Source organism: Galeopterus variegatus, unplaced genomic scaffold, assembly GCF_000696425.1.
Source record: "Galeopterus variegatus unplaced genomic scaffold, G_variegatus-3.0.2 Scaffold162, whole genome shotgun sequence".
Taxonomy (NCBI): Eukaryota; Metazoa; Chordata; class Mammalia; order Dermoptera; family Cynocephalidae; genus Galeopterus; species Galeopterus variegatus.
The window spans coordinates 188,343-206,925 of NW_007726273.1; the positions used below are offsets into that span (position 1 = coordinate 188,343).

The following is an 18,583-nucleotide window of genomic DNA, read 5'->3' on the forward strand; positions in this document are numbered from 1 at the left end:
CCCACATTTATTCTCCAGACCAAGAAGTTACAGAAAGAGAACATAGGTGGGGTTTTTGCTAAGTATAGTTTAACAAGTTTAACAATGGAAGCTGGTAACATTCAGTAAGACAAGCAAGGTGACCTTCCATAATGCAATTGGCAACAAAAGCTTGATTTTAGCAAACATTCTCTTCTTACAGCAATTTCCCAGTATCTTTACATGTCAATCAGTAACCTGTCTATCTTTGAGCCAGCAACCTTGCTGTGTTACAATTCTTTATCTTACAACAAAGGCTATAGCCTGGGGAAGATTTCCTGTCCTTTGCAGGGTCAGTATTTGAAACTGCAAAGCTTTGGAAAACCAGGCTCTGTGAAGTACATTTGCTTTATGCATACTCCACACCTGCATGCTTCTTCCCCCTTCTTTGAGCCTCAGACAGCCAGGACAGTCTGGACATGGGGCAGCAGCTGGTAGGCAGAGGTCTTTGGGTCACATCTGGGTTCTCAGCCTGATGGCGTTGAACTATGTGATCTGAGGTACCAGGTTTACCCTCTTTGAGCCTTGGATTCCACAACCAAAAAGTGAAGCTGGGCACACCTGCAGGGTTAGTGAGAGGGGTCGCATGAAATGGAGTGTACGAAAGAGGCTCATGGAGGGTGCCCCAAGTGTGTGCACTGATCAAGATGTGCACAGTTGAGTGAGATTGATTTACCTCCCCCATAGAGCTGACCAAAGTGTTTTTGAGACATGGCCTGGATTGTTTTAAATATAACTTTTATTTTTACTTATTTCTTTATTTTGTAAATTATTATTATAAGAGTAATACATGATCATCATGGAATCTTGGAAATCACAGAGAAGTTTTTGTTTGTTTGTTTGTTTGTTTTTAAAAAAGATGACCAGTAAGGGGATCTTAACCCTTGACTTGGTGTTGTCAGCACCACGCTCAGCCAGTGAGCCAACTGGCCATCCCTATATAGGATCCGAACCCGTGGCCTTAGTGTTATCAGCACCGCACTCTCCCGAGTGAGCCACGGGCCGGCCCACAGAGAAGTTTAAAGAAGAAGACAATCCCTCATACTTCTAAACTCAGCAATTACTACTTTTAATCTTTTGGTGTTTATCCTTCTTTTTTTTTTTTTTTTTAAAAGGTGACCGGTAAGGGGATCTTAACCCTTGACTTGGTGTTGTCAGCACCACACTCACCCAGTGAGCCAACCGGCCATCCCTATATAGGATCTGAACCCATGGCCTTGGCGTTATCAGCACCGCACTCTCCCGAGTGAGCCACAGACCAGCCCTGGTGTTTATCCTTCTTACTTTCCTATATATATTTATATTATCTGTTTATCTATATACCTTCACACACATTACACTGTGTATTTACTTATCCTATGATTGTTTTAACTAATTGGCATTTTGTGCTCCGTATGGTTATTTTTCCTCCATGTTTTTTTTTAAGTTTTTATTGTGATAAAATATGTGTAATTTAAGTTTTACCATTTTTTTTTAAACTATTTTTTGTTTTTTGGAGGCCAGCCAGCTGGAGATCTGAACTCTTGACTTTGGTGTTATCTGCACCATACTCTGACCAAGTGTGCTAACCAGCCAGCCCCCATCGTAACCATTCTTAAGCATACAGTTCAGTGGCACTGAGCACATTCACAGTGTTGTGCAAACATCATCAATGTCTGTTTCCAGAACTTTCTCATCATCTCAAATAGAAGCTCTGGTCCCATTAAGCAATTACTCCCCATTCCCTGCACCACCTCCCCCACCCCGCCCATCTGTGGTAACCTCCAATCTACTTTCTGTCCCTATGCATTTACCTATTCTAGTTATTTCATATAAATGGAGTGATATAATATTTGTCCTTTGTGTCTGGCTCATTTCATTTAGCATCGTGTTTTTGAGGTTCATCCACGTGGTAGCACGTATGAATCTCCTACATTTTTAAAGCTGAATATCCCAATGTATGCATATACCACATTTTGTTTATCTATTCAACTGTTGATGGAGACGAATTATTCTTATACAGTGATATTAAATGCTTCCTTGAGGGGCATCTAGTGGAGAAATTAAGAAACTTGGCTCACTTGGGAGAGCGTGGTGCTGACAACACCAAGTCAAGGGTTAAGATCACCTTACCGGTCATCTTTTAAAAAAAAAAAAAAAAGTTGAGCTCTGGAGTTCAGATTCTTATGGGATCCCTGCTATTACCCAGTTGTGAGACCTTGGGGAAGTCACTTAACTTCCATGAGCCTCTACTTATCTGTTTCTCTTCCTGATCTGAGGCTGAAATCTGTCCCTCGTAACATTGTGATGAAGACAGATGATTTAATAATGGTTAGCTCAGGGTCAAGCTAATTTCAAAAATGGTTGCAGAATGTGTACATGTAGCAGCATTTTAATGATCTCACAGTACTCTCTCCCTCGATTGTGTTGTAATTGACTGAACCATTCCTACCTCTTCAGACTGTTTGATCACTTCCACTTTTTCACTCATAAATAGTGTTGCAGTGAATATCTTTGTACTAAACCTCTGTCTGTGCCCGTGATCCTTTGGCCCTTCCTCTCTGAGAACCTGTCATCACAGGGACAGCCCTGGAGGAGGGGGGCCCTGAGGGTTCGTGGCCTCTGGGGGAACACTTACCCTCCTCAGCCAATGAACTTCTCCCTTTCCTCACTCGCAGCCCCACAACCAGATGCCTGTGAGCTGCGAGGAGCTTCCTGAGGAGTCTGGGCTTCTGATGAGGACCCTCTCTTGCAATGTGAGCGCTCCCATCTTTAAGGCAGGCAGCTCGGTGAGTGCTTCCCGTCCTAGGAGCCAAGCAGCCAGGGGCTATGAGCTGGCAGAGCGGAGGGGGCTCTTGGTGCTGGTGAAGGGCGCAGATGATTTTGAGGAAGGGCTTTACGGTCCCTATACCAAGGGGAATGCATGTGGAGCTGTTTTGTGTCATGTCTGCAAGCCTGGACTTTGGATTCAGACTATCCTGGGGTCGGGTTATCCATTTTCTGACCTTACAACATGACCTGACCATTTGCAGCCTTGGTTTGCTTGCCTGTACAATGGGAATAAAACACCTAGCCCGGTTCTCGAGATTATGTGCTCACTGCGATTATGGTGATTAGGCACGGGGGCTGCGAGGTGCCAAAGGTGTCCCTGAGGCCCCTTCCATCTTCATTCTTTTCTCTTCCCCTTCCAGGTTGTTATCCAGGTGATGTTTAATACTCTGCTGAACAGCTTCTGGGGGGACTTGATCGAGCTGCACGCCGCTGTGGAATGGTGAGCAGGCCCCACCGGCATCTCAGACTGCAATGCAGCCCTGGCTGGGCCCTTCAACTAATACTGCCCTCTACCTTGCTCCAATACAGTGACAATGAGGATTCAGGCCTCCTGGAGGACAACTCTGCTGCTACCAGCATCCCAGTCCTGTACCCCATCAACATCCTCATCGAGGAGTGAGTCCTTCTGAGCTGCTGTCCAACCCTCTCCTCCCACCTCAGCCTCCCCAGCCAGGGCCCGGACCTTGCCTCCCAGGGCTCTTGCTCTAAGCTCCATTCCTTTACCAGAGCCCCCAGCAGTAACTGGAACTGATTCTAGCCAGAACCCCAGTAGTTTTCAACATTCCAAAGAGTGAGGTCCCTTTAAGGGCTCTGGGTCAGACAAGTTTCACAATGGCCTGTGCCCTTTATTTGGAGAGACCAAACTCATGCACACACAAAAGCAGTGAATCTCAGAAAGCTGTGGAGGAAGGATCCATGGGGATCACTAGTTGGGTTTTCTCATTTATAGAAAAGGAACTAGAAACGTAGAGTGGCTTTTTCAGTGGTTTGCTCAGTGAGATCAGGACAGGGACAGTGTCTGAGCCCAACTCTTCAGTGATGTTGAACACAAATGCTGAACAGAATGATATTGATTTGAAATTAGACCTGGGAAAGATCAGCATGGGTTGGGAGAGAGATGGACGGGTTCGTGGAGAAGGTAGGGCTTGGGCTGGGATCTGGAAGACAGGGGGATTTGGATAAGGGGCAAGAAGGAGGCCGGGCATTCTCATGAGAGCACAGCACAGGCAAAGACAAGGGCAGGTGTGTTCGGGGGAGCAGTGGGAAGGCAGCTGGGATGTGGGGGTTTTGGACCTGACCCTCATGGGCAGCAGGGAGCCATTGACGAGTTCTGAATGAGTGGCAGGATCAGGGAGTGATATATGGAAGGTCAGCCAGCAGTGTGCATTGGAAGGACAGGATGGGAGGGGAGCCAGAGGTTGATGCAGTTATCTAGGAGGTAAGCAGGGAACCAAGGACAGTGGAGACACTGATGAGGTGACATGAAGTGAGGAGAGCACAGCCCTGGGCTCCAGTCCTGTCCCTCCACTGTGGTGCTTTGGGCAAGAGTCTGACCCCCTCCAGGAGCCTGAATTTCCAAAGGGAAATAAGATCGTGTGGTCCTGTGCAGTCCCCAGCATAGTGGCTGGCAACACAGAGGTGTCCTGGAGTCTGGGTTGCCATCTCCCTCACCTTCCCTCTCTGCTCTTTTCTCTTCACAGCCAGGAAAACTCCACACTCTATATCAGTTTCACCCCTAAAGGTCCCAAGATACACCAAGTCAAGCACATCTACCAGGTATGAACCTCAACGTGAAAGGGCCTTTATAGATCACATATTCATTCATCCCTGTCCTGGGGACTGAGGATGCCGACGCCAATTAGAGGCAGTCCCCGTGCTCAACAGGTCCAGCCCTCCACCTAGTTCTAGAAGCCTTTCTCTGTAGCTTCACAGCCTCTGCTTAAACCCTTCCAGTGGCAGCATACCCACTGACTCCCTTCCACCCCTGGATAGTTATTTATAGAATCACAGAACTTCAGAGCAAGCAGGACTGTGAGCAAGAACCTAGTTTTTGATTCAAGAATTTAATGAGTCACTGTTCTAGTTTAGGTAGTTTGCAAGGTGCTGGGTCAGCAATAAGTAAGACAGGGTTCTTGTCCACCCACCAAACCCAAATTCTGTGCCTGGTGCTTTATATAGGCAACCCCCTATAATTCTCACACCAGCCTGTGCAGTCCTATAAGATGGGCATTGCATTCCCATTTTATGGATGAGACATCTGCAGCACAGACAGGTCAGTAACTTGCCCAGTTTACACAGCTAATAAGGGGAAGGGGTCAGGCTCAAGCATGTCATTGAATACCAAAATCCATGTATTTAACCTCTAAGTGAATGATCTGCCATTTCTTATGCAGTATGGTCTGCGCCGTAATAGGGATCTTTGTTACAGGGGCGCAGAGGAAGGAGGCTGCCCCCCGAGTCTGAGACTTCCCTAGAAGTAACCTCTGAGAGAGGAGTGGGTGCTGCCTGAGGCAAGAGCTTGTTCATCCTGCCCTGGAGAAGTGCAGTATAGAGGAGTGCAGTATAACTAAGAGTACGATTGCTACTCTTGAAGCTTTGGTCTCAACATATTTTAAACCAAGGCCTCTGGCTTGCTCAGAATCCTTTAAAAGCACCGTCTTTTCCTCAAGCATGACTTCCATGTCTGGATGGATTTCTCCTTCCTCTGAGCCTGGCCCCACTGCTCCTTAAGTTCTGTCATCTGTATCCCCCTCTCTCTTTTACCTCGGCTACCGCAGAGACTCAGCTCCTCATCTCCTTGTGGCTGGGCTATGGAGACAGGCTTCCAACTTGGGCTGAGATCCATCTTTCCCAGCTTCTTTCCTGCAGTGGATCAATCTCCCTGGAGCCACTCCCTTCCTCATCTACTTTTCATGGCTCCCCATTGCCTAGTCGATGGTACCCTGACTCCTCGCCTTCAGGCCTTCAGGGCCCTGCAGTCTGGTCCCAAGCTTCCTTTCCAGCCTTACCTCCTGCGTCTCCTTCCCAGACACCCTCCCCTCCAGCCATATCACACTCACCTGGGGCTGTCCTAACTCTCTGCATCTTCTCTTTCTGGATTTCCTCCTCATCTTCATCTGCTAAAATCCTGTTCATCTTACACAAAATTCAAATGCTGCCTCTGACATTACACCTTTTCAGTTTAGTTTAACTGATATTTTTAGTGTCCCCAATGTTTGTTGAATGAATGGGAAACGACAGAACCCCTTGAATCGCCTGACCCCCCTAAGACATGATTGGTGCTATTCCTGTGTTGCTTTCTTATACGGTTCCAGGTCTCCCAGCTATAACACAGTTTTTTATATAAAATGTACTCAGGAAATGTTTCTTAATTCAATGTAGTTGTCAAAATGAGTCTTTCACAAACTGCACCATGCAAATAATTTTTACATCTCTCCTTATGTCATTCATTCATTCACTCATTCAAAAAGCTTCTATATTTGATGCCTATTACGGTACTGGGTACTGTGTCAAGCAATAGGGAATTGGAGGTGAAATAAGACATGGCTCCCGTCCTCAGGAAGCTCCTGGTCTAGTGGAGACACAGACGCACAAGCAGATTCTTTGCAACTCTGCTGGGGGTGTACGGAGAGGTGTGGACATACAGCAGGGGGAAGCTGCCCTATCCTTGGGGAGTCAGCCAAATCTTCAGAGATGACACTGGAGCAGGACCCTGCAGAATGCTCGAGATTTTGCCACATGGAGAGAGCAGGGATGAGCATTCAGCGGAGGGAAGGGCATGGGACGGGGCCGGCTGTGGCTGATCGTTCCACACTGCCTAACAAATAGTGGGCCTTCAGGACTCAGCCAGTGAAGACTGGAAGAGGAATGGAGGGTGTACAGGGTCTGGGGTGGCAGGTGGGGTGGCTGGCATTCAGGGCTCTGCAGTCCCTTGTTCTCTGTGTTAGGTGAGGATTCAGACTTCCATCCATGACCACAACGTGCCCGCCCTGGAGGCCTTGATCGGGGTGCCACAGCCTCACAGTGGGGGGCCCATCATGCATACGTGGAGTGTGCAGATGGTAAGTGCTGCCCAGACAAGGGAGAGGGTGTGCAAGGCTGTGGGGGGTGAGCACATACTGGGGGACAGAGGGCAGATGTGTGGAAGGGAGTGAGGATGGACTAATCTGGATCCTGCTAGACTCAATGATGTCTAAATTTACGGAGGGCCAGTGGGGGAGAAGAACCGGAGGCCAAGGTCTCAGCTGGGCTGGGGAGCTCTGGACTAACTGAAGACCCACCCCCTCATTCCTAGGAGCCTCCTGTCCCCTGCCATCGCGAGGATCTAAAAAGGGTGCCCAGTGAGGCTGAGGTATGGGCATGCAAGCTAAGAACTTGGGGCGGGGCAGGTGGGGAGACAGGCCTCTCTGACCCCCTGGATTCCTTATCCCCTGCAGCCTTGTCTCCCCGGAGCTGAGTTCCACTGCCCAGTTGTCTTCAAGCAGGAGAGCCTCATTGAAGTGGTCGGGACCGTGGAGCTGGTGGGAGAGATCGAGGTAGCACCTGCTCACACCAAACGTGAGGTGGCCATCGGGGGAGTGGCGGGTGGGTTCCCCACCAGGTATTCTTTCTCCATTTCCCTTTTCCACCTGGATGAAAAATCCCCCATGTTTATACAGTTACATTTGAAAGAGAACCATGATTGTTTGAAATTTGCAGGGCTATTTTCCTGGGTCTACAGATCTTATATGTTCTTTACAGAAAAACTTTCCTTCCTCCAGTGGGGAGTGACCCATTAGCATGCTACAGTAGAGACTGAGTAGGGATGGGAGGACCCCACTGGGACTCCATTGTGCTGAGGTGGGGGCAGAAGCCCGTGGGATCTTGGTCCTTGTTCTCCTGGTCCTGACGCCTCCCCCTGTCTCCTGCAGGCCTCCTCCATGTTCAGCCTCTGCAGTTCCCTCTCCATCTCCTTCAACAGCAGCAAGCATTTCCACCTCTACGGCAGCAACGCCTCCCTGGCCCAGGTATCTCCACCTCCTCAGAAGACCCAGGAGCAGGCAGCAGAGGGATCTGAGGGACCCCTGGGCAGAGCTAGACATGGGAGAGCTACATACATGGGAGCATTTTGGAGCTCAGCACAAGTCAGAACTTCCCCACGGTCAGAGCCATCAGCCTTGGGGAAGCTCCCACCCCCACCCCCACCCCTGGTGGGCAAGCAGGCCACAAGGTCACCAGTCCGAGACACAGTAGGCTTACATGCTAGGTAAAAACCCATCTGCCGGCAGCTTGGCAAAGGCTACCAACCCAATAGTCGCAGGGTGCAGCGGAGGCTCTGTGCGCAGAGACAGCAGCAGGTGAGAAGCCAGTGAAGGCTCAGGTGGGCCATGTACCCATTGGACAAGTCCCCATGGTGACTGCTGGGGGTGACATGCTGTGGGGAGAGGGTCTAGAGCCAGAGCCGGTGCTGCGATTCAGTCCAGACAGACATGGCAAGATGGGGGACCGAGAACAGGTTCCCAGGAGCTTCTCCAGGTGGGAAAAAAGTTCCTTCACTTGCCTCCCGCCTCCTCCCCCAGGTCGTGATGAAGGTGGATGTGGTGTATGAGAAGGAGATGCTGCACCTCTACGTGTTGAGTGGTGTTGGGGGGCTGCTGCTCCTGCTGCTGATCTTCATCGCGCTCTACAAGGTGGGCGTATCTGGGAGAAACGGGCATTGCCAAGACATCCAGGCCAGGAAGGGGAACTGGCAGGAACCAGGGAGAGTACCAAGACCAGACAGCACTAAAGCAGGAAGGGCCTCGACCTACTCCCTCCTGCTACAGATAAGGCCACTGAAGCCCAGAGAGCAAGCGAGACTTTTCCAGCATCGCTCAAGCTAGCAGTGGCAGAGCCAGAACTGGGTGTCCTGGGAGAGGAGGGAGAAGGACGTGCCCACATATCGAAGGCCTTCTGGTGCCAGGCATTGTACCAGGCACCAGCCACAGAGGCACATACTGCAAACACCATTCCTGCTTTTGTGGCCCTCACAGTCTAATGGGGAAGACAGACAGGAAGACGAGGCTATGCTGGGGGCCTGTGTGCTTTAGAGCCTGTAACAGAGGGGCCTCACAGGCTGGGAGGGCCCAAGAGAGGTGCCTTCCTCGTTGGTTTTGAAGGATGAGTAGAAGTTACAGATAAAGAGTAACGGAAGCTTGATGTTCCATGTACATGTCTCAAATGTTACTGAAAAGAGAACATAGTAAATCAGTTTTTCTCTATTGCACCTCCAGGGGGTTGTCATTGACAAGCACTTTGTTTATATTCTTCCAGGTTCTAATTTTGTGTTAATATGCGTAAATGTGTGAGCATGAGAGAGAGAAAAAGAGAAAGTTGGTATATGCATGCATATGCAGAAAACATAAATGAGATAATACTATATCTGCAGCTTGAGAACTTGTATTTTCCATTTGATTCTGTATCTTGATGTCTTTCCCTATGAGCACAGTCAGGCCTCCCTTGCTTTTTTTTTTTTTTTCCTTTTCTCTTTTATTGAATCATAATTGATTATACATATTCGGGGCATTCAATATTGACATATGTGGATCAAATCAATATCACTAGTATGTATATTGTTACAAATTGTACTTATTCTTTATGTCCCTTGTCCAATCTCTCCCAATCCCCCTCCCTTCCCCCTCCCCCCTCTAATTACCCTAAATTTCTTCTCTCCCTCTGAAAGAGTAATGGTTTACTCTGTTGATTTGTTGTCTAGATGATCTGTCCAATGCTGAGAGATGTGATCAGGTCCCCCAGTATTATCATAGAGCAGCTGCTTCTTCTGTCACTATGAAATGGGCTTTGTGGAGAGAGACATCCTCTTCTTTTCTTTGGTCTCTGCTGCTGACTCTCCTTGTGTCAATGCACTCCTACTTCTTGCATTTTAACCTGGCTGGTTTTCTGCTGTCCAGATGTCCATCTTTTGTTTTACAAGTTCTCTGTTGATGAACATTTAGATTGTTTCTAATTTATATCTATTTCAAACAATGTGATTGAAAAAAAAATACTCGTTACCCACATCTTTGCACACTTGTCCAAATATTCGTTGGAATTAATTCTGAGAGGTCAAATTTCTGGGTGAAAAAATTATGCGTTTTGAGCTTTCAAGGGAGAGTGCACGGCGCTCTTACTAGTAGGATTAGATAAGGTCAAATCACCTGCCCAAAAGATTGGCATGTGATACTTTGATGAGCCTAAAAAAATGAACTATTAAACTTAAAGCTTTTCAAAATATTGCCAGGAACCAAGCATAGAGATACCTGCACCCAACCCGAGCAGCACCAGGTGACTGAGGCACTTGTGACTCGTTAACATAAAATTTTATCACATCTTGCTGGGGCCAATGGTCTGAAGTGCTTTGTAGACTTTTTGCTGAGCCAATTTTTGTCTTCCTACAGGTTGGCTTCTTCAAACGGAAACTGAAGGAGAAGATGGATGCTGATGGGGGTGTCCCAAATGGAATCCCTGGAGAAGACTCTGGGCAGCTGGCATCTGGGGAAGAGGCCGTGGATCCGGGCTGTCTGGAACCCCTTCACGGGGAGGAGGCCCAGGACGAAGGTGGCAAGAACTGAGGCCCAGGCCCAGGTACAGAGGGCCCAAGACTGGACTCAGGATTCTGGGGTAGTCTGCCTCGACCTGCATTTCACTGTGTGTCCTCAGACAAGTCACTGCCCCTCCCTGGGCCTCCGTTTCCCTATTTTTTGAATATGGAATTCATTCCTGCCTGCCTCCTTTGCAGGCTCATGGTGAGAATCTGCTGAGGGATGGGCCAGGAAGGCTACAGAGTGTGGCCTTGTAATTATCAGATGGTCCTGGCTTCCACCAGCCTCTCTTAGTTTCCTGCCCTGGAAGAGAACATCTGATCTGAATTTGGAGAAACTGTAGTCTCAGGACCTAGTGACACTCCCGGCCCTCACACCTGCCCTTGGGTATCCACAACTGCCTCAGACCCCCACACCTGTCCCTGCACTGTCCCCTGCATGGAGTCCAGTCAGCTTTCTATTCTGCTGCCAGAGAGCGAATCTGACCTGTGTTACTACATAGCTATTGCAGGCGCCTTGCTGTTTGGCCAAAGACCAAATTCCTTAATATGCCTTCCAAGACCCTGTAAAATTGGGCTCTGTGGCCTTCCCCAGCCTCTTCTAGAGACATCCCACCTCATTGCTTCTCAAGAGCCACACACACCACCCACTCACACCCCACCCCACACCCTCCGTGCCTGGAACATTCCTCCCGCTCTGCTTTCCCGGCTTGCTCTCACTCAGCCCTCAGGCCTCAGCTCACATGTCAGTTTCCTCGGATCAGCCCTGACCCCGACTCACTTGGGTTCCCACATTGTACACACCTCCTCCAGCCTGCACTCGTCCCACTCAGCACGGGTCATATTTGTTCACCGTTTAATGATTGACTTCATATCTGTCTCTCAAACAGTGCACCCCACGGGGTAGGAACATACCTGTCTTGCTCACCTAGAGATCCCTGGTGATATCACAAGGGCCAGGCACATGCTTCAAAAAGTTCATGGAAAAATGGGATTAAAAGATAAGATGGGTCTTTCCACAAACTTTCTGGAGTACCCTTGTAGTGGGTGCTTCACATAATGTCATTGGATTAATCCCAGAGCCTGTGGGAAGATGAGGAACGGCTCAGTCTTCCCAGACCCTGCCTTCCCCTGGCGCTCAGCCTCTCCCAGGACTACACACCTGGTTCAGGGGCCCCCATGGGGAGACCGTGAGCTCAAGGTGGGGGCTATGTGGAGCCCCAGCGCCAAGCGTGGTGCCTACATTTATTTAGCCAATAAATGTGAAATTCCATTCAATTTTGTGATGTTTTCGTGCTGGTGCAACATTCCAGCCTGGCTCAATTAAAAGAATATTTCCTTCCCAACCCTTTTGCTAAGTAGGACCAAAATAGTCAACTCTTGTTTTTCTTTCTTTCTTTCTTCCTTTTTTTTTTTTTTTTTTTTTTCCTTTTTTTTTTTTTTTTTCCTTTTTTTTTTTTTTTTTCCTTTTTTTTTTTTTTTTTCCTTTTTTTTTTTTTTTTTCCTTTTTTTTTTTTTTTTTCCTTTTTTTTTTTTTTTTTGGCTACAATGCCCCTCAGATACTGACCTGCGCCCAACATTGTGGGTTCATTCAAAAGGGAAGCAGGGGGGCCGGCCCATGGCTCACTCGGGAGAGTGTGGTGCTGATAACACCAAGGCCACGGGTTCGGATCCCACATAGGGATGGCCGGTTCGCTCACTGGGTGAGCGTGGTGCTGACAGCACCAAGTCAAGGCTTAAGATCCCCTTACCGGTCATCTTTAAAAGAAAAAAAAAAAAAAAGATGGGTGTATAGACCCTCCACTTTTTTTTTTAAAGCAATGATTGAAGGAGCATAGCCCTAACTCCCTCCGTTAGAAGGGACAGAGAGAGCCAGTCACTGCTGCCCTCTTGTGGTCAGTAGGACCCCCGGGGAATATTGAGTGACTAAGGCCAGCTCCCAATCCAGCACAGGGAGAAGAGAGAAAATGGTATGTCCAATGTATCTGTAGATGGCAGGAAGGTAGAAGAAATATTTGATCCCCCAAGCATTGACCTTTGATGGCCCCATTCTGCCTACAGGGGTGCACCTGACCATTCCCGAACCTGGCATGCAAGACCCAAAACAATCTTTAAAAGCCCACTAGTCTCTCCAGCCTGTACTACTCTCCTGACCTAGCCCCCAGGGAGCCAGAGGGCTGGCTCATAAGCAGGACATTGGGAAGGAAGAAGTAAGGCCCGTTTCCCAAAGAGGGAAGAAGTGTTTAACTGTCAGGAATATCGCAGAACTACTCAGTGTACATGAAACTATCTGTGAGTATCCTGAAACATCAGTCAGATTCCATTCATTCCTTCATTGTTTCTTGAGTGCTCTGCATCAGGCCCTGTTCCAGGTTCTGAGAACATAATGGTGAACAAGACAGACAAGTCTCCCTTCTCAGAAAGCTTTTGTGCCAGGGGGAAAACAGAGTAAACACGCAAAAATGTGATTTCAGATAGTGATGAGGGCCGTGAAGAAAAGAAAGCAGGATAATAGGCAAGGGTGTGACGGCAAAGGCTGTTTTAGACAGGTGGTCAGGGAGGTGTCTCTAAGGAGGTGAGATTCCACGACACTAAAAAAAGATTGTGAATATCTTCATTAAGGTTAGAACCAAAAAAGCGAAGTCCATTTCAGAATAAGAGCTGCCACCGTCGTGTCCCGGAATCTGCACCTAGCTCACTTGACAGCACCTGTCCTCACACACCTACTTGTCTTCCCCACCTCTGTGCATTGCATATGCTGGTCCCCTTGCCAGCACACTCCGTCCCTCCTCTTTCCTGTCTATTCAGATCTTCCTTACTTTAAGGCACTTCCAAGCTTTCTCATCTGCTTGGTCCCATCAACCCTTAGTTTCCACTGCACTGAGGCTCATGGCACTGACTCAGGACTGCTCCTCTCTTGAGACTGTGAGGTCCTGGCACACAGATGTTGCATAAAAATTTAATTCAGGGAACTTCAAACATTTTGTTCTCAGGACCCCTTTACACTCAGAAATTACTGAGGATCCACAAAGGACTTGTGTTTATATGGATTATATATATATATTATATATCTATTGATATTTATCAAATTAGACATTAAAGTGGAGAAAATGTAAAACATAAAAACACCCAAACCCACATCCCACAGGAGATACCAGAGTGATGACATCTGGCCTTATATGTCATGTAGCCTCTAGAAAACACTGTAATTGTGAGAGAAGGAGAGAGAAAAAAGTAATTAACATCTTTGGGGAAAAACACAAGCCCTTTCTGGGCTTTGTTACTCCACCTCGGCTCTGGAGGTACTTCAGTGTCATGGAAGAGAGGAGCGGGTCTGAGCAGCTGAGTCCCCACCCTCCTTTGATCTGGTTTTATATACTGAGTTCTCTGTAAACAGGCCACTTTATCAATTAAGCACCACACACACCATGTCCAGGGCCTTCCAGCTTTCAAGGGCCTATAAACAAGTTTGTGAGCTGAAAATAAAAATCAACTCTAAAATATGAAAAATTGAATTGTAGAATTCAAATGAATGTTTAAGTAAATGTCTATATATATATATATATATATATATATATGTAACATCATGTCAGGTGAGTGATTGCAGTTTATTCAACATATATAGCTATATATATAAACCATCCCAAAATAATTTGAAAACCACTAAGCCTGTCACCTCTCCCAGGGTGACAGAGACACAAAGGATTACTCAAAGACCATTTCTTCTGAGCAGTAAGAAGCCCCAAAGGAATTTCCAGGAACTCTCAAGAGAGCAGCATTCCTCAGAAAATAACCCTGAACTAGGGTTTTCTCTCAGTATTTATTCTCCAGGCCAGAAAGTTATAGAAAAGGAACATAGCTGGTTACAAAAAGAATGGTAAGATAATTGTCATGGCAACAATCATTAGGTTTAGCTGCATCAAGGACATCTGCCCTTACAGCCAGCAACTTTGCTGTGTTACAATTCTTTATCTACAACAGACTTTATCCTGGGGAGTTTTCTGTCTTTCACAAGCTTAACATTTCTATGTATAACTCTAAAAAGTTAGGCCCTGTGAAATACATTGCTTTATTTTTTTTTATTTTTTTATTTTTGTCTTTTTTTTTGTGACCGGCAACGGATCGCAACCCTCAGTGTCGCGCCCGTACCGGACCAGGACCAGCAACGGGATCGCAACCCTCGGCGTTGCGCCCGCACCTCGCTCAGCCAGTGAGCGGCCGGTCTGCATGTGGGATCCGAACCCTTGGCGGGAGCGCCGCCGCGCTCCCAAGCGGCGCACTGTAGCAGTGCGCCACCGGGCCAGCCCAGCTTTATAAATGTTAGTATATTCCACACGCTGTGGCTCTAGTCTTAGAGTCAGGATCTGGACAAGGTGGTGGCTAGAAGTTCCAGCTCAGGAGATTGGGCGGCTGAGTGTCAGGAGCCAGGGAGAGATGGAAAAATGGGCTCCACGTCTGGATGTGAGAATGAGGGTCTGTTTTATAGTCCAAGGACAAACCTTCTGTTTAGGAAGAGGAATCGCCACAAAGTTGGGGGCTTTCTCACCCCTCCCCCACATGGCCCCTCTGTGTTGGTGCAGCATTCAAAGCATGAAACACAAACTTAGGCAGATATGGACAAGTCATGTCTTCTGAGCCTCAGATTATGAGATTCCACTGAAACATGGAATATAAAACCACATCCAGATAAGGCCCCAGGGCTTCACTGGCTGTTCCAGCTGTGACTACTGTCTCCCACTGCCCAGGGCACCGGACACACTCACATTTCAAGAACAAGTCTCTTTTACCACATAAAGGTTTTTATTGAATTCAAATTCAGGGGCTCCAAAGCCTGAGGAAGGAAGGCTGGGGTTTGCACTGAGGCCCAAGCCCACCCCAGGGCCACACTCCCCACCCAACCTACCCTCTCACCCCCTTCCTGACTCAACGAGGGTCTCAGCAGCTACCAATCAACCTAAGCTACGCCACTCTAATTACATAGCCCCCCCTCCCTCCCCCCACCCCTCTAGCACTTGGCCAAACCAGGCACCCACCAAGGCGCATGCTGCTGAGGCCAGCTCTTGGCTGACCTCCTTCTGGATCTCTCCCAGAGCCTCTTGCCGCCTGTCTGGCCTCCCTCCAACCCCTCCTCACAGCCCATTTCCCATAAGTCTCCAGGGCATATAACTTCCTCCACCCTTGCCCGTCTTCTAGAATCCTCAACTCCTCCATTCTCCTCCAGCTTTTCCACCATCCTCTCTAAAAGTTTCTCTAGCTCCCTGTCGCCTTCTCTTCTGCCCGCCACCTCCCCACCCCTGATGGGGCCCTGTCAGCGCCGGCCGGCTGCGTGGGTCCGCTGGTGGCGGATGAGGTCAGAGCTCTGGGAGAAGGCCTTCCCACAGTCATCGCACTTGTAGGGCCGCTCACCGCTATGGACCCGGTGATGCTGCAGCAGCGTGGAAGAGCGGCAGAAGCCCTTGCCGCACACAGCGCACCTGTAGGGCCGCTCGCCCGTGTGCGAGCGCTGGTGCTGGATCAGCGTGGACGAGCGATTGAAGGTCTTGCCGCAGTCGGGGCAGTTGTAGGTGCGGCCGGGCAGGTGGGTGCGGGCGTGGATGGCCAGCACGGAGCTCTGGCCAAAGCGCTTGCCGCACTCAGGGCACTTGAAGGGCTTCTCACGGGCATGGCTGCGGGCATGGGGGATGAGCGCCGACCGCTGGGAGAAGCTCTTGCCGCAGATGCCACAGCTGAAGGGCCTCTGGCCGGTATGCACCCTCTGATGGCTGCGCAGGGAGGAGTTCTGGCTGTAGCACTTGCCGCACTCGGTGCAGCTATAGGGCCGTTCGTGGCTGTGGGTGCGCTGGTGTCGCAGGAGGTAGGAACTGTCGCCGAAGGCCTTGCCACAGTGTGGGCACGTGTAGGGCTTCTGGCCAGAGTGGGTGCGCTGGTGGCGAAGCAGGTAAGAGCTGTCAGCGAAGGCCTTGCCGCAACGGGGACACTTGTAGGGCCTCTCACCCGTGTGAGTGCGCTGGTGTTTGATGAGGTCAGAGCTCTGGGAGAAGGCCTTGCTACAGACCTCACATTTATAGGGCTTCTCACCCGTATGGATGCGCTGGTGCTGGATCAGGGTGGAGCCCCGCCCAAAGCTCTTCCCGCAGATGCCGCAGATGTTAGGCCTAGGGCCCTGACCACCCCTGGCCCGGCCACCACGTCGGCCTGGACCCCGAAGGGCCCCCGTCAGACCCAGGGGATTCTGGAGCATCTCAAACTCTGGTGTAGCCAGCAGGGCCCCTGTGGGCATCTCAAAAGGTGGCCCTAGGGGCATGCCCCCTGTGGGCTGCTCCCCAAACTCCTGAGTGAAGGAGTCCAGAGGATGAACTCCTAAGGGAATGCTCAAGGGATTCTTTTCCTCAGGATTCAGAAGCATCTGTGTACCGTCCTGGAATTTGGAACTTTGAGTTTCAAACACAGGGCTTTGGGTTTTGAACTCAGAATTCTGGGGTTCAAATCCAGGGTTCTGGCGTTCAGACCCTGGGCTCTGGGATTCATACCTGGACCTTTGAGATTCATATTCAGGGCTCCGGGGTTCATAGCCGGGGCTCTTAGGTTCATACCCGGGGCTCCGGTATTCATACCCAGGACTCCGGGGTTCATATCCGGGACTCTTGGGTTCATACCCAGGACTCCGGGGTTCATATCCAGGGCTCTGGGATTCAAACTCGGGGCTCTGAGAATCTGATTCAGGGCTTCTGGGTGCAAACTCAGGGCTTGGGGGCACAAACCCAGGGCTTTGGGACTCAAATCCCGGGCTTTCAGGCTCAAACCTGGGGCTTTGGGGTTCAAACTCTGGGCTTTGTGACTCGAACCCTGGGCTTTGGGGTTCAAGCCCAAACGGTATCTCTTCGACTTCATAGTCCCCAGTGCCTTCTTGCTGAGAAATTTCCTCTTCCTCATTCTCACTCATGTTGCCTGCAGGATCAGAGAATTACAGAAAACCCAGATTGTGTGGAGCCTGGTAGGTCATCTGGTCCATTAGTTGCCACAAACCTCCCCCCAACCCAAGCAGGGTCGCTGGCCCTTGGGCAGGTGCTTAAATTCCCACGCCCCCCTCGGCAGACCCAGGACACCCAGTCCCCCACCGGGGCCTCCTTCAAGTCCCAGGCGCCCAAGTCCCCGGCCCTCTTTCCCTCTCACGGACCACAGCCCCTTCTCCCACTGCCAGGTACACTTCTCGGAGGATCGGTCCCTCCCTCACCTTTGAGCGACCCTTCGGGGATCCTCATTTCGTCAGGACTTTGCACCTCCTGGGGCTCGAGGCCCCACGGCGACTCCTCCCGCTCCATCCCTGCCGGATCCCAGTGCAGCGCCGATGGTGAACGATCTTGCGACCCGGCCTGAGTACCCTGAGACCCGGGCCCTCGCCACTCGCCCGCTCAGCGTCGCCCTGGGTACCCGACTGCTCAGCCCCGGCCTCGAGGCCGGACGTCTTGACCCTGGGCCTCTCCTGCTCGCCGGGCCCCTCCCCTACCCGCGGCCCCGCCCCCTCCCAAGATTTCGGCTTGCCCTGTGGCCCTCACGGGCTCCCACGCGTCGTGGCCTCGGAGATGAGGAGCTTTACGACTCCTCCTGCCGCCCCCAAACACCGCTCCCAGCCCGAAACCCAGTCGTCCGGACCCCCAGCCCCCGGCTGGGCTGCGGCCGTACACCCCCCTCCCCCCCGCACAGGAAGTGTCCGTCCGCGGCCAGTTCCCCCCGCTGGCTAGCGCCGCGGCCTCTCTAGGAGCGGCTGGAGGTGGAACTCGTTGGCATTAACCCTGGGCTGGACGGCCCCGGCATTGGGGTAGGGGAGGACCCGGTGCCCCGAAGCCAGCGGGAGGGGCTAGGACAGTTTCTGTGCCTGTGTCCTAGGTCTCCGTCCGTGCAGGGGCCTGTCTGTCCATCTCCTGGGCCCTGCGTCGTCCAATGCGTGTGGCCAAGGGCGAGGCGACAAGCGAGACCAAGGTCAGCGAGAAGGAGCGACGCTTCCCGGCGCCAGCGGGGGCGGTGTCTAGCTCCCCTCCCCTCCCGGGCCTCCGGGTTAGCTCCGGCCGCGCCTCCGGAACCTGGACGGACTCTCTCTTAGCCTCATCGATGTTCTTGGAGCCGGAACCCACTCCTCGAAATCTAGTCCCCCACACCGGCGCGTCCACCCCCACTCCTCCAGGCCCCCTCCCCTCC

The 18,583-nt window shown here is 50.5% G+C and overlaps 2 protein-coding genes across 3 annotated transcripts in view; one reads left to right on the forward strand and one right to left on the reverse strand.

The window, feature by feature from the left end:
- ITGAL (integrin, alpha L (antigen CD11A (p180), lymphocyte function-associated antigen 1; alpha polypeptide)) overlaps positions 1–11,665 on the forward strand; it is a 38,809-nt gene extending 27,144 nt beyond the window's left edge. For both annotated transcript variants that reach the window (XM_008593918.1, XM_008593923.1), the window contains 10 exons: positions 2,676–2,786; positions 3,189–3,268; positions 3,358–3,444; positions 4,530–4,605; positions 6,777–6,890; positions 7,124–7,180; positions 7,266–7,364; positions 7,740–7,835; positions 8,388–8,498; positions 10,245–11,665. In XM_008593918.1, coding sequence (XP_008592140.1) covers positions 2,676–2,786; positions 3,189–3,268; positions 3,358–3,444; positions 4,530–4,605; positions 6,777–6,890; positions 7,124–7,180; positions 7,266–7,364; positions 7,740–7,835; positions 8,388–8,498; positions 10,245–10,418 — 1,005 coding nt within the window. In that variant the 3' untranslated portion in view covers positions 10,419–11,665. The remainder of the gene's footprint in view (positions 1–2,675; positions 2,787–3,188; positions 3,269–3,357; positions 3,445–4,529; positions 4,606–6,776; positions 6,891–7,123; positions 7,181–7,265; positions 7,365–7,739; positions 7,836–8,387; positions 8,499–10,244) is intronic.
- A 3,499-nt stretch (positions 11,666–15,164) lies between these two features.
- On the reverse strand, positions 15,165–17,923 carry ZNF768 (zinc finger protein 768). Its single transcript, XM_008593935.1, has 2 exons — positions 17,622–17,923; positions 15,165–17,335 (listed from the first exon to the last, which is right to left on the reverse strand). Exons 1-2 carry the CDS (start codon positions 17,707–17,709, stop codon positions 15,696–15,698), a joined length of 1,728 nt encoding a protein of 575 aa, XP_008592157.1. The 5' UTR covers positions 17,710–17,923; the 3' UTR covers positions 15,165–15,695.
- Between the last annotated feature and the right edge of the window lie 660 nt (positions 17,924–18,583).

Bases quoted from the DNA above. Each gene is read 5' to 3' on its own strand.
- ZNF768 (XM_008593935.1), bottom strand. From the start codon at position 17,709: ATGGAGCGGGAGGAGTCGCCGTGGGGCCTCGAGCCCCAGGAGGTGCAA. The intron at 17,336-17,621 runs GTGAGGGAGGGA...CTGATCCTGCAG, and splicing joins CCCCGAAGGGTCGCTCAAAG to GCAACATGAGTGAGAATGAG.